This window comes from Molossus molossus, unplaced genomic scaffold (genome assembly GCF_014108415.1).
Source record: "Molossus molossus isolate mMolMol1 unplaced genomic scaffold, mMolMol1.p scaffold_m16_p_5, whole genome shotgun sequence".
NCBI lineage: Eukaryota > Metazoa > Chordata > Mammalia > Chiroptera > Molossidae > Molossus > Molossus molossus.
Genome location: NW_023425388.1, coordinates 59,860,166 through 59,874,818, shown reverse-complemented (window position 1 = coordinate 59,874,818; position 14,653 = coordinate 59,860,166). Strand labels below are relative to the sequence as shown.

Below are 14,653 nucleotides of genomic sequence, written 5' to 3'. Positions count from 1 at the left end.
CCCGCTCTATCTGAAGATGAATGCAAAAATGTCCTCAGGTGAGGGTCAAAAAAAAAAAAAGATACTGATAATTAACATTTGTCAAATTTTAAATGTGTTGTTTATTTTACAGTAATTATAAAGCTATAAAAAAACTTAACTATAATAAACGTAAGGCTAATTTATCACACACATAGAAAAGCAAACAGATGTGCCCCACATGACTTGCTTGGAGAGAGTGTAGGTAAATAACCCTATGTATCATGTAGGTTGATTTTTAAATGACACTATGATGGACACTTTTAATTTCCTATCTTCCCCCCAGTCTTCCTGCTTCCTTATTAACAGAGCCTCAATTATGTTTGTGCAAGAAAACGTATCCAGCTAAAATAAGCAGAATTCTTATTCATGGCTAACTGTTTACCTTTGTAATAGAGGCACCACTCTGTTCCTCCATGTCCATGCTTGGACCTAGGAGTGTAGCATCTAACTGTGACCATGGGGACAAAAGCCAAAAATACTAGGGACAGAAGGGGGAAATTAAAGAGGAGGAACCTGGTTCCTTGATGACATACACAGTCAATCCTTAGACTGCTTGCTTGCCTCTGGACTTCTTGTTGAGAAAAATAGATGTATTCTTTGTTTAAACCATTATTTGTTGATGTTTCTCTTGTACACAGTTGATCAAAATTTGTCATAATCAGATAATTTAGTATAAGAAGTGGAATCTGAGGTACTAAGTCACCCAAATCATCTTATGTATTTGTCTAATTTTTATGGTCCCACACTTTTCCACTAAGTCCCTTAATTTTTATAAGAGAGCTGGTAAGGTTGTAAACTCAATTTATGTTGAAATTCAGCAACTCATAACTCAGGCTCTGGTTTTTGACAATATCAGCCTTATGATTGCAAAAGGTAAGAAACTCGCTTATGATAACTAGAAATTCTGGTTGTTGTTTTTTAAATTTTTTATTTATCTTCACCCGAGGACATTTTTTGATATTTTGTTCAGATAGAGTGGGAGGGGGGAGAGCAACATCGACGTGAAAGGGACACATCAAGTGGTCGCCACCACATGACCCAACCAGGGCCGGGGACAAACTGCAACCGAGGGACGGGCCCTTAGTGGGAACCGAACCCGGGTCTCTCCAGACCGCAGGCTGACTCTCTAACCGCTGAGCCAAACAGGCCAGGGCAAATTCTGGGTTTTTTAATGCCTTAAAAAAGAATTCTATCTAAGTAAAACTTCTCTTAGCAATGAAAAAAACAGTCTATAGATAAAAGTGAAATAATGTTTTAGTTCTGCACTGCTGTGTCCACCTAAACTAATTGCTCTGAGTAATAGGGGGAAGAGGGATTCTATACCACCCCCTGGCAAGCACCAATAGCCTTTCATTAAATGAGCACTTTATTCCAGATGATTACTTAAGTAACTGTTCCATCACTGCATGATATTGACTATTAAAGTCTTACCTTCTAAAACTAATTTTATCCTCATTGCCAATCAAACCCTAACAGCTCCTACAAGCAATGAAATTCTGTTATCTTTGTAGGTCTATTATTTGTAATTAATCTTTATACCAATTATCAAATAGGTCTGCCTAATAATAGCATATTATAAAAATTAAGTATAAAAATAATCTCTGGGTGGGCTAGAAAGCCAGGCCCTATAGCTATATAACCAGTAATAATGAACAACTATGCCATGGGAGTTTTCTAGCAAAAATAGCATTTTTACTGCTGCATAGACCTGGCAATGCTGCCCTTGAAAGAAGTGGATTCCTCCCTCTATCACTGGGGCTTGCCAAATCAGTTCTCCTCCTCACTGCTACATATTCATATTGTTTAATTCTAAATCCAGGTCTTAGGTCACATGCCTGTACCCTAACTGCAAGGGAGACTGGGAATATGAATCTTATGATTTCACTGAGAAGACAGAATCAGCATGTGGGAAATGATCAAAATATAAGGAGGGCATCTAAGATGTTATACAGCCACAAATTATAACTGTCCAATATTTATATTATTATCTTTACAATCTTAACCTCAAACATTTTACACAAGATATTTGTATACAATTCAACTTAATCGCCCATCATCATTTCTTAGTCATACTTACTGAACGGGCACATTTTTTGGGGGGACTACTAGAAAGTCCATCCAGTTGCCCATGTTCACCCAGAAATCCTGTCACTTGGTCCAAGAAAGAAGATACATCTAACTGGTGCCACTCTACTAGCTTCTGACCTAAAAATTAAAAACCAGGATATATAAATATAATAAAATCAACATGCCTTCTCAACATTCTAATTAAGTATTTTTTAGCATTTGCATAATTAAAATATTGGGAACACATACTCCATCCTTCACCAGTTTAAGTTACATAATGTTTTCCTAACCTAAAGAATACATTAATTATAGCCAACCTAAGATTGCCAGCTACCAGGCAACTTCTTTATCTGCTGATATCACTTAATGGGCATTTAGGAAGAAGAGATTCAAAGAAAGCAAAACCTTGATAAAACTTAATTCATTATTATTAAAACCAGCTCTACCCTCTGCTTCTCTGGTAGGATTACAACCAGTACCTGAACAGTCTTAATATTTTAATAATAGAAAACCTAAGGGAATCTCCTAGAATATGGCAAGAAAGATAAAACAGTTAACTGCAAATATAAAATACTATCATCTCCCAAAACTGTCAGAAACAAATGCCCTATCACATTTCAATACATGTTTAAATAATTTTAAAGGGCATGAATAAAAAACCTTCATCTAAATTACTACAAAGAATTCTGAAACTGAATCCAGTCAAATATTAAAGATCAATATGCAGGGTAACAAAAAAATAAGTCATAGGTCAAATGCTGTAAGCTAATATAAAATAAATATTACCTGTCCGTGGATCCAAGATGGAAACATAGGGGAAATCCCCTAGCTTATAAAACTGTATGTATCTCTGACCTTCCTCACTGTCGTGATAAACCTGTTAAATCATTGATATAAAAAAAAGTCAACCTCTAAAAAAAGTATCAACTATATCCTTGTTATATACCGACCACAATTAATTCTCCAAATATACCTTTGGCATATATTAAAATTTCATTCCTACATTAAAGAGAAAAATGAAGGTTATCTGGTGTGAACTCCCTCAACTTCCTGCCCCCAGTCCCTCTGGAAACTTTTGAATCAATCCATTTTTCCTCCCTTCCCAGTTCAGAAGAGATTTGTATTTTCTGATCAAGTTAGTGCTCTTTCTGTCCTATGTCATTCCTAACACTATCATATACGTCTTAAAAAACCACCACATTTAAGGTGATAAGCTCAAGTAGCTAGCATAGTGCTGGGCAAAGAGATGCTCAATCAATAGCTGCTGAATAAAAGATTACCATTCAGAAAAAAATATTGAATTTAGGGGACCTGAAAACATGAACGATTAAATTAATAACATTAATTGCGTATCTTATAGTGAAAAAAATTTAAGTTCATTCAGACATTTTTATTTTCTATAAGTTTTCATAAAATAAAAAATTTGAGCAAGATTATCTAATCTTGACTTGATAATTTATATCTTAAAAAAAAAGTAGAGCCAGCAAGATTAAATGACAAGCCTAAGGATATATAGTTAAAAAGTATCAAACTCAAGCTAAAATCCAAGTCTTAGTCAAATGTTTTTCCATTACTGAAGATGTACAGTTGTATATCCGCCCTGTCAATTATAGTAGCCACCACCACATGTGCTATCGAAGTATTTGAAATGTGGCTAGTCTGAACTGAGCAGTTCTGTAAGTATAAAATATACACACCAGATCTTGAAGACTTACACATACACAAAAAATCAAAACATCTCATTAATATTTTAATATTAGTTTGATATTAGATATATTGTTCTTAAAATATATTAAAATTAATTTCACCTGCTTCTTTTGACCTTTTTAAATATGGCTAATAGAACATTCTTTTGTTGTTAATCCTCACAGGGGAATATTTTTTCGACTAATCTTTAGAAAAAGGAGGAAGGGGAGTGGAGGAATGGAGGGAAAGAGAGAGAGAGAGAAAAAGAAACATCAATGTGAGAGAGACACATCGATTGGTTGCCTCCCACATGCACTCTGACCAGGGCAGGGATTGAAACTGCAACCCAGGTATGTGCCCTTGGCCAGGAATTGAAACCAAGACCCTTTGGTCCACAGGCCGACGCTCCAACAACTGAGCCACACCAGCCAGGGCTACTAGAACATTTTTAATTATATATGTGGCTCACATTATATTCCTATTGAACAGTATAGTTGCATACTCTATCAAGATATTTAAGCTCTTCTGAGATACAAATATTATATGGTTATATAGTTTGGTTCCTTTTTCCCTTCCCTTGGGTGTTCTTCATTCCTGCCCTAATTTTTACTTGTCCTTACTATTTCAGCCATTATGGGTGGTTTTACCTTTTAATATGTCATAATTTAAGTCCAAGTTATTAATTTTTTTCAGTTTATAACTGAATTCCTCCCTCTCAACACCCCATACTACAAAAATAAAATACTACTAAAACTCTGATGAACTCTCCTCACCTGCCAGAAAATGAAATGTTCCCGGATAATATTCTTCACAGCTTCATTGCTCCACACATCACGGTTGAGGCACTGGCATGCAAAGTCTTGTACATTTTGAATGTTTATCATCAGCCACTTATTCTGCATCTGGCCACACTCTTTGGCCTGTAAGAGTCAAATTACGCAACATGTGTTAGAAATAATTTCTAGTTGGTAACTGATATGTTTCAGAGTTCAGACACTGTCATCTTTTCATTTAAATATTACTAAGTTTTTTCCCTCAAATATGACATCTAGAGTTTTTGGTGTCTATATGTTATTTACATTAATTTGCATAGGTATGTATAATTATACTGTCCATTCTTCAGCATTTTTCAAATTTAAATAAATTATTATTGTTATAATGGCTATATTTTTATTGTACATTTAAACATCTGAAAAAAACGATACAAGCTTAAGGTCAACAAGTCACATAATTCTATCGCAATGTCTTTTCAACCCCTACCCACAAATATATCATCTCTTTTTTAATAGATGTAACCGGTGTGTGTATATTACTTTATGTCATTATATTTTCTTCAACATCATATCTATCCACATTCCAAATATCATATTCATCTCAACTATTAGGCATGTGCTATTTTAGAGATTTACCCTAACCATTTCTGTAAAAGCTGCTGAAGGTTTTTTCTCTTAGGGTTGTTATTCTAGGAGTAGATTTTTTAAAAATGAGATTATAGTGGTCTTTAAAAGATCCCCCAATTTATAGCACAAATATTAATGATGAGTGTGTACTTTTTGCCTAACAGTTCCTCATCACCATACAAACCTAAAAATGTTGCTGAATACAAAATGTTTAGCAGAAAAGCAAAAGAGCAAATTCTTCCTTAAACCTTTGCATTGGAATAATGAAATGAAAGCCATCGTTTTGAGTAATTTTGTCTTGTAACAATATTGTTTTCTATATCAGTATGACAAAGAAAAATCTTCAATTAACACAGGTTAATAACAGTTGAAGAACATACATCTTTTTGGAGGTACTGGATAATGTAAGACTATCTTCTGCTTTAAGAAGGTTTACACAGTCTTACAGATACTGTTATCCTATTTTTTGGTATCAATCCCTCAGAGAAAATCATTTTCTAATATTCACTGCTGATCCCACAGGTGAAAATCCAAATTCAAAAAGGAAGTATCCCTGTATTGAGCCAGAAAGCAGTATTTAACTGATCAAAAGCTTATTATAAAGTATACAAATGTAATAAAATTACTCCTTACTCCTAGGAAGTAATAGTGTTCAACCTATTTCCTTACCTACAGTATGCACATAGATTTAATAAATGGGTGATAAATGAGTAATTATACTGTCTTAACTGAAGAAGAGTACTTGAGAATAAAAAAAAATTAACACACATTTTTGGAGAAACAGATGGGAGAGTACTTATCTCTATAACAAGTCTGCCTAAACTACAATATGGACAAGAAAAAAATAAAAGTCAAGAGTTAAAAACGGAGTCATTTGCTTTTGTTTTTAAAAATTCATTTATTCACATTCATGCTTTCATTAATTCAAATTCACCCATTCAACAAATCCTTATTTGTTTCAGGTACAGCTATAGATGCTGGAATTACAGCTGTTACCAAAACACAAAAATTCCTGCCTTCATAAAGTATACATTCAGCACAAGAAACTGAGGATACTGTTAAGAAATTACTGCTGGAAAGAAAGGCCCAAAGAAGATATAAATTTTATGCAAAGCAAAAATATTTAGAGGGAATATAAGAGAGTCTTACACAATCTCACTAAGTATTCCAATTATATGGGTCAAGAACTACAGGTAAGAGCGGACCATAGGACAAATGATGAACCCTCCCTATTGGAATCTATTAGGTTTTGTTGTGAATGAATATTCAAAAGCCATTATATGGAGACCACAGGACAAGTTATGGCTACAAATAGAGAGGTATGTGATGTGGCTTATCTGTGACAAGGTGGAAACAGTGGGAGATTAGTATCTTTCCCAGTCCCAGACAGATCAGTAAAGTAAGGGGGGAAAAAAGATATAGAGGGAAAAAATATTTGTTTCCATGATATGCATAAAGTCAAGAAGGAAATATATTAAAATAATATGCACAGTACTTTTTAATGGAAATTACGATTTTACAATTTTTCCTTACTAGTTTTCTAATTTTTCTATATTTGCCAAATTTGAATAAAACATAAACTATACATAAAATTTTTTTAAAGTTTAGCTTACATATTTTGTTCCTAAATTGGTTCTTTACATTTTTAGCTAAAATATTTTTACTTGCATTTATAGCAGGACTTTTGAAATTAACAAAGTATTCTTAGTAATTAAGACTAGGTACATGTGTAATTAAATGGCAACAAATAAATATGATTTCTTTTTTTTAAATCCTCACCTGAGGATATTTTTCTATTTATCTTCAGACAGAGTGGAAAGGGGAGAGTGGGAAAGAGGAGAGAGAGAAACATTGACTGGTTGGTTGCCTTCCACACGACCCTGACCAGGGCTGAGAAGAATCGCAACCAAGGTTTATGCCCTTGGCCGGAATCGAACCCATGATTCAATGATCTGCGGGCCCATGCTCTTCCACTGAGCCAAACCGGCCAGGGCAAATGTGCATTTCTTATGAAAAGAAGGAATATTATGGAAATTGTTCTGATTCTTTCTGTACAATATACTCCAGATTATGCCACTGAGTCATTTAACAAAGATTTAATGAAGGCCAATTATGTGTTAAAAGCTCTTCTAGGCGTTAAATACAATAAAGAAAACAAAGTTCCTGTATTCATAGAACTTTTAGGCTAAATGTTCCCTTGCTCAGGTCAGATCATTCATCCTAAGTAGGTAACTCAGCTCCAGCTATACTGATTTCCTTGGCTGTACCAGAAACACACCTTAGTTCCTTCTAACATCAGTATCTTACTATCTGCTCTTCCTTGTATGTTCCTTTGGTTACATTCCTTCACTTCTTTCAGGCTTCTACTCAAATCTCATCCATCAGAATCTTCCCTGATCTTCCTATCTAAAACACTGCTCTCTGCCCGGCTGGTGTGGCTCAGTGGTCGCGTGTCAACCCAAGCACCAAGAGGTCGCTGGTTCAATTCCCAGTCAGGATACATGCCCAGGTTGTGGGCCTGATCCCCTGAGGAAGGCATGCAGGAGTCAGCCAATCGATGTTCTCTCTCATCAATGCTTCTATCTCTCCCTCTCCTTTCCTCTCTTTCTAAAATCAATAAAAAGAAATTATTTAAAAAAAATTTTTTTAAACAAAACCGTTCTCTCTGCTCACAATTACAAACATGTGAAACTTATGAAATCAGCCCTGCTTTTAATTTTGCTTGTAAGTACACATGCACTTTAGTGGCTCCAAACAAACAAAAAATTGTCCTCTCTCCTGCCCTTAATTCTATTTTATTTTCTCCCACCACATACTTTAACCTAACAATTACAACCTATCTCTCTCTATACACACACACACACAATATATATACACACACTAAATATATATATATATATATTTGTTTATAGTCTGTTTCTCCCTCTTGGTTATAAACTCCTTCATGGCAAGGACTTTGCGCAATTTGCTTACCACTGTCTTCCTGTGGCAGAAACTGCTTATAGGTACCAAATAGCCATTTTCCTCTTGTTCCTCTTAGTAACAGAGCCTCCAATTTTTAGCTAAGCACCTGGATTTCCAGTGTCCCTTGCAGCTAGGTGTAGCCATATGCCCAAGTTCTGGTCAATGGAATGTAAGCAGAAGTGATGTGTACAACTCCTAGGTTATGTCTTTAAAGGGAAAAGGTGTCCCCTTCTCAGCCCCCTCCCTCCTTCATTCTCGCTGGAAAGCAAACATGGTGTTAAGCCACCTTGAATCGTGTGGACAAAGGCAAGCAAGACCTAAGAAATAAAAGAAAAAGACCAAAAAATTTGCACTGCTGGTAACTTCACACAGTAGAACCATTCTTACCGCCTAGATTTCTATCTTGTTTAAGATGGTCTCTCTCATGTGTGGTAAAATCTTTAACCCAACAAAAATAATCCCTATCACTAGAACAAGGTCCTACAGAAGGAGGCCTCAATAGTCTGCTTGGTTGGGCTCAGTGGTTGAGCATCAACCCATGCACCAAGAGGTCACCGGTTTGATTCCCAATCAGGACACATGCCCAGGTTGTGGGCCTAGTCCCCGGTGAGGCGTGTGCAGAAGGCAGCCAGTTGATGTTCTCTCTCACTGATGTTTCTGTCTCTCCCTCTCCCTTCCTCTCTCCTTAAATCAATAAACTAAAAATATTTTTTTAAAAAAAGATAACTAGTAAATGAACAAGTAAATTAATCAGTCTCTTCAGAACCTTTGAATATGGTCTACCTCTAGTTACACTAAGAAAGTCTAGTTTCTAAACCTGTAAAACTAGGTCTCAGATCTACATCTAATATTGTGCCCAAACCTATGGGCTCTGCCTGAGTAACCAAAGACATCCCTATAATTTTTAACATTCTCCTCTCTAAACTTCAATGACTTAATTTTGTATATTACCTCCAATTTATATAAAACTAATAGATATATCACAAGTTATAATGAAATACCTACTTTTCCTGGGAGTATTAATGGCATTTAAAGACTCATAAATGATAAAGTTTAGTATTAGTGAAAACATAAATAGATTATTGCAAACAATACAGGTATAAAATACCAAGAAAAAAAAGGTGATATAACTTTAAAATATGAATCAAACTTCAGATGACAATTTCAAAAAAGATTCACATTTTCCCTTAATGAACAAGCAGCAGAGTAACTGCTTTTTATGAGCCTGAACTGACCATATTAAATCATGCTCAGAGTTATTTTATTAAACCCTGAGAGCAACTCAAAAGCTAATGAAGAAGAAAACATGTCAAAACAAACTCAGATAATTTTTGTCTTCCACATTGCTGCTCTTCTCCCTCAATGGCTGTATTATCATTATAATATTAGAAAGGATAGGCAGAGAAGCTCCTGGAACACTAGAAAGGATAGGTGGCTGCCATGTTAAGATCATGAGGAAAAAAACAGAAAACTAAGGAGGCATCTAACCTGACATCTTTATTTATTTATTTTTTTATCCTCACCTGAGGACATTTTTCCATCTTCTGTACAGACAGAGTGGGAGGGAGAGAGAGGAAGAGAGAGAGAGGGAAACATCGACGCGAAAGGGACACATCGAGGGGCTGCCACCCGCACGACCAACCAGGGCTGGGGACAAACTGCAACCAAGGTACATGCCCTTAGCGGGAACCGAACCCAGGTCTCTCCGGACCGCAGGCGGACGCTCTAACCGCTGAGCCAAACTGGCCAGGGCTAACCTGACATCTTTAAGCTGATAAACATCAAAGACTCCTTCAACTCTATACTTTTTTTTAAAATATGTTTTTATTGATTTTTTAGAGAGAGAGAAACATCTATGTGAGAGAGAAACATTGACTGGCTGCCTCCAGTTCACCCCCTACTGGGGATGGAGCCTGAAACCCAGGCATGTGCCCTGACCAGGAACTGAACTGGGACCTCTCATTCCATGGGAGGATAGCTCAATCCACTGAGCCACACCAACTGGGCTAGACCTCTTTACATGACAAAAAGAAACCAATTCACCATTATTTGGATTTTCTGTCATATGCAGCCAAACATTTTCAGGTTTTACAATTCAGAAAATTAAAACTGAAGAACAAGCTTATGGTTAAATTTCTTACCCTAAATACTTAATTAGGCTAGTATAAGAATATGTCAAGGAAAAAACATTTTTTTTTTTTTTTTATATTTTGTTCAGATAGAGTGGGAGGGGGAGAGAGAGAAACACCGATGAAAGGAACACATCGAGTAGTTGCCACCCACACAACCCAACCAGGGCCAGGGAAAACTGCAACCGAGGTACGTGCCCTTAGCGGAAACCGAACCCGGGTCTCTCCAGACCGCAGGCCAAGGCTCTAACCGCTGAGCCAAACCGGCCAGGGCAGAAAAAACATTTTTTAAAAACAATCATAATTCACTTTAACATATGTAGCTATAGCTACTAACATCACTTTTGTGGTTACTGTTTGGCCTTCTTTATTCTAACAGATAAGACTTATCAGAAATTTAAGTGACTTACCTCTATGCGAATGCCATTCTGATGCAAAAGATCTAGTCAATGCACAAAAGCAAGCTGAACACCTCAACAGAAAAATATTTAAAATCCTAACTAAACCCATTTAGCAATACTAGGTCTTATTAAATGCCAGAAACCAGGTCCCATGGTTTACCAAAATAAAAAGAAGCACGTTCTGCCTTGCCCTTATTATTAAGCTTATAATTTAGCAGATAATCAAATAAACTTGCTCTGGAAAGTTTTTCTTTAGCATTAGCCAAGTTGAAGCCAAGAACTGGGTGAGAATATATTCTGCAACGAGAGATATTCTTTTAAAATGCACTAGGGCCCTGGCCGGTTTGGCTCAGTGGTTAAGAGTGTTGGCCCACGGACCAGGCAGTCCTGGGTTTGGTTCCCACTAAGGGCACGTACCTCAGTTGCAGTTTGTCCCCAGCCCCAGTTGGGGTTGTGGGGTTGTCATCTCTCTCACATCGATGTTGCTCTCTCTCTTTCTCCCTCTCTCCCTCCTACTCTATCTGAAGATAAATGCAAAAATGTCCTCAGGTGAGGAAAAATAAATAAATAAATACATACATACATACGTACATACTAGGAACCCCCTAGAAATGTGGGCAAAGATACCTCCATCAATTCACAAATCACACACACACACACACACACACACACACACTATTCTCAGTAGTAATCAAAGATATATACACTTTTTAAAAGATTAAAAAAAGAACTATCGCCTGGCTGGTGTGGCTCAGTGGACTGAGCACCACACCATGGACTGAGAGGTCCCAGTTTGATTCCTGTTGAGGGAACATGCCCGGGGTTTCAGGATTGATCCCCAGTAGGGGGTGTGCAGGAGGCAGCTGACCAATGTTTCTCTCTCATCAATTTATCTAGCTCTCTCTCCCTTCCTCACTCTCTAAAAAGTCAATAAACATATTTTAAAAATAAATAAAATAAAATATAAAACTATCAAAATGGCACAGATTCTAAAATGATACCACACAGGATAATAAAATGATTTTATCAAGCAATCTCATATACTGCTGGTAGAAATACAAATTAATGTGACCTTTTACGTATATCTCACATCATACTTATTAAGATGCCAATTCTCTATCAGTATGCTGAAACTGTTTTCTCAGAAGAAAAAACAATGGCATTAAAAATGCTAAACATTCATAGCTAAAGCTTAGAATTTCCAACTACTTACTGTTTCAAAGCTGCCTTTATGCATCAAATCAATGGGTGGCCGGAACAGATCTGCAAGGGTAGTTAGTTTCTTATCTATTGCTCCTCCATTTCTTAATTCCTGTTCTTGCCGAACTGAAACATAAGAGGATGAGAAAGTTTTAACTAACCATAACATAAAGGCATAAATCTCGCAATATATACATGTATCAATTGCAAGAATCACTGTACACTGTGCATGACCTCAACGCACATATTATATGATGATTCTGAAAAACATACAAAGCAAGGTAGGGAGGGAGGTATTAGGACTTGGTGGTGGCTTTCTATCCCAAAGTAAGGATAAAAGCAGAAATTTATATGACAGTTACACAATCCAACTATTTCCTTCACATATTCAAAACTAGCTTTAGCATAGGAGAAAACTTGCAACTCCATTTATCTAGTTCTAAAAGTGATCCTAATTTATCTGTAGTTTCTAGCTATATTCCCAATCTTTAAAGTTTCTAGTAGTAAGCAAGAATGGCAACTGCTATCACCTTCTCCTGGCAAGGCACAGGAATCTCTAGATGACCTTAGTTAGTTTAGGTTCCCCTGTAACACTCTCAAAAGTTACAAGATGTACTTGTGCTTCAATGAGCTCATTATAAATCAACTACAAAATCTAACGTGGTCCAAGAGTTTCTCATATATTCTTTAAACATAATTGTCCTTTTCTTTAGAATTCCATTGCTAAATCAGTACTGATTCCTCTAAAAGTATAAGGTCAAGATTTTCATTCTATCTTATTTCACAAAAAGATATAAACCTAAACAGCTGTAGCCAAAATGTTAATACTGGCTGCTTTGGGTGGTGTGGTTTTCTCTTCTATTTTTCAATTCTCCTACAATAACCATTTTCATTGTGGTCATTGCTTTAATTGACAGATACTAGGATCTTGAGGGTAATCAGTTTTTTATTTTATTATAGTCAGTATTTAACTGTTCATTCAAACTCATTAAGTTTGTAAATTACCTAATTTTTATACTATCTCCATCTCTTATTATTCCTCCATCATGGAGTAGGTTAAAATTTAGAACAATTCAGCCCTGGGGGAATTAATAACAATCATGAACTAAATTCATAACTTTACTTTTAAAATAAGGTGACTCCTCAGAGTAATCAGACTTTATATTAATCATCTTTTTCTTTTTAAGAAAAAATATATAAATGAAACTAAGATCTTGACCTGTAGGTGAGTATATAGGTGCGTGGTTTTATATGTGGGAGAGAGAGGGAAAAGGAAAGGAGAGGAAGACAAGGAGAGACAGACAGAGAGACGAAGGATAAACTGATCCATAGATACCTACTAGTTTCGGTTTGAAAATCCCGGAAACCATCAAATATTGAACGTGCAGGCCGCCGTCTTTTAGGAGCTTTAGGGAGAAAAATAGAATTAATACAAAAATTTAAACATTTATTTTGAAACAATTCTAAAAACTTCCTTATCTGTTTGTTTTAAAACACTCATAGATTCATAATGGTGCCCTCCTTAAAAAAATGAAGTGTTTTAAAAACCTTTAAGTCAGCCCTGGCTGGTTTGGCTCAGCGGTTAGAGCGTCGGCCTGCGGTCTGGAGAGACCCGGGTTCGGTTCCCGCTAAGGGCACGTACTTCGGTTGCAGTTTGTCCCCGGCCCTGGTTGGTCGTGCGGGTGGCAGCCACTCGATGTGTCCCTTCACGTCGATGTTTCTCTCTCTCTCTCCCTTCTTCTCTCTCCCTCCCATTCTATCTGTACAAAAAATGGAAAAATATCCTTGGGTGAGGATTAAAAAAAAAACAAAAAAAAAAAAACCTTTAAGTCATTCATACATAATTAATTCTACCATCTTCAGCCAAATGATTTTGTTTTACAAATGAGAAAATTAAGATCCAGTTAAAAAGACTTGACCAAACCTGTGTAAAACACAGGAACAAAAGATTTTGAGGATGACTTCCCATGGAGATGAAGCTACAGATATTGCCAATATCTAATTCAGCCTAGCCTAAGGCAGTGATTTTCAACTAGTGTGCCACAAGAATTTTTAAAACATGCAATTTCTGACTAATCAAGGGCACTGACCTCTTTTCCCTTAGACTGTCAAATAAGAAAATGACAAAACAGCCAACACAACAAAGGCCATCCTCTGCAAATGAATCAAAACTATACCTATTTTTGGTCAGATTGGCAAAATATATATTTTGGGTGTGCCGCAGAATTTCAGTAATCAGTTTATGTGTGCCATGAGATAAAAAAGGTTGACAGTCACTGGCCTAAAGGGATATGACTACCCATTGGTATAACACTTGAGTAATAGCCATAATATTTGAAAACTACTTCTTAGTAAATGGATGTACACGGAAAATTATAAATGCCAAAAAATATTTTTTAATTTCGGAAGAAAAAGTTTTCCACAGTTAAACAATGATTTAGTAATAGAAAAGTGAATAGTATCAAGGTCTTCTGATATTGCTATACAGGGTATATTACCCAATTCTGAAGTATTTTATAGGTGAAGTCTAAAAAGCGACAGTCGAAGATGGCAGCGTAGGTAAACGCGGTATTGCGTCCTCCCACAACCACATCAAAGTTACAACTAAACTACAGAAATCAAGCTGAATGGAAGTCCTACAACTACGGAATTAAAGAAGTAGCCACATCGAGACTGGTAAAAGGGGCGGAGGCGTGACTGGCTGTTCCCATACCCAAATGTGGTGGATAAAAATCAGGAGGATACCTTGGTTGGGAAGGTCCTCTCTGAGAATTGAGGGGTCCCT

General features: G+C 36.3%; 1 protein-coding gene across 3 annotated transcripts in view; it reads right to left on the bottom strand.

The window, feature by feature from the left end:
* The window catches only part of UBXN7 (UBX domain protein 7), a 70,359-nt gene that overhangs the window by 20,959 nt on the left and 34,747 nt on the right, over window positions 1-14,653 (bottom strand). For 2 of the 3 annotated variants that reach the window (XM_036242572.1, XM_036242573.1), the window contains exons 4-8: window positions 13,205-13,274; window positions 11,882-11,994; window positions 4,548-4,694; window positions 2,875-2,965; window positions 2,099-2,226 (exon numbers count right to left, since the gene is read on the bottom strand). In XM_036242572.1, coding sequence (XP_036098465.1) covers window positions 2,099-2,226; window positions 2,875-2,965; window positions 4,548-4,694; window positions 11,882-11,994; window positions 13,205-13,274 — 549 coding nt within the window. The remainder of the gene's footprint in view (window positions 1-2,098; window positions 2,227-2,874; window positions 2,966-4,547; window positions 4,695-11,881; window positions 11,995-13,204; window positions 13,275-14,653) is intronic. The other variant, XM_036242571.1, reaches the window with a different exon arrangement.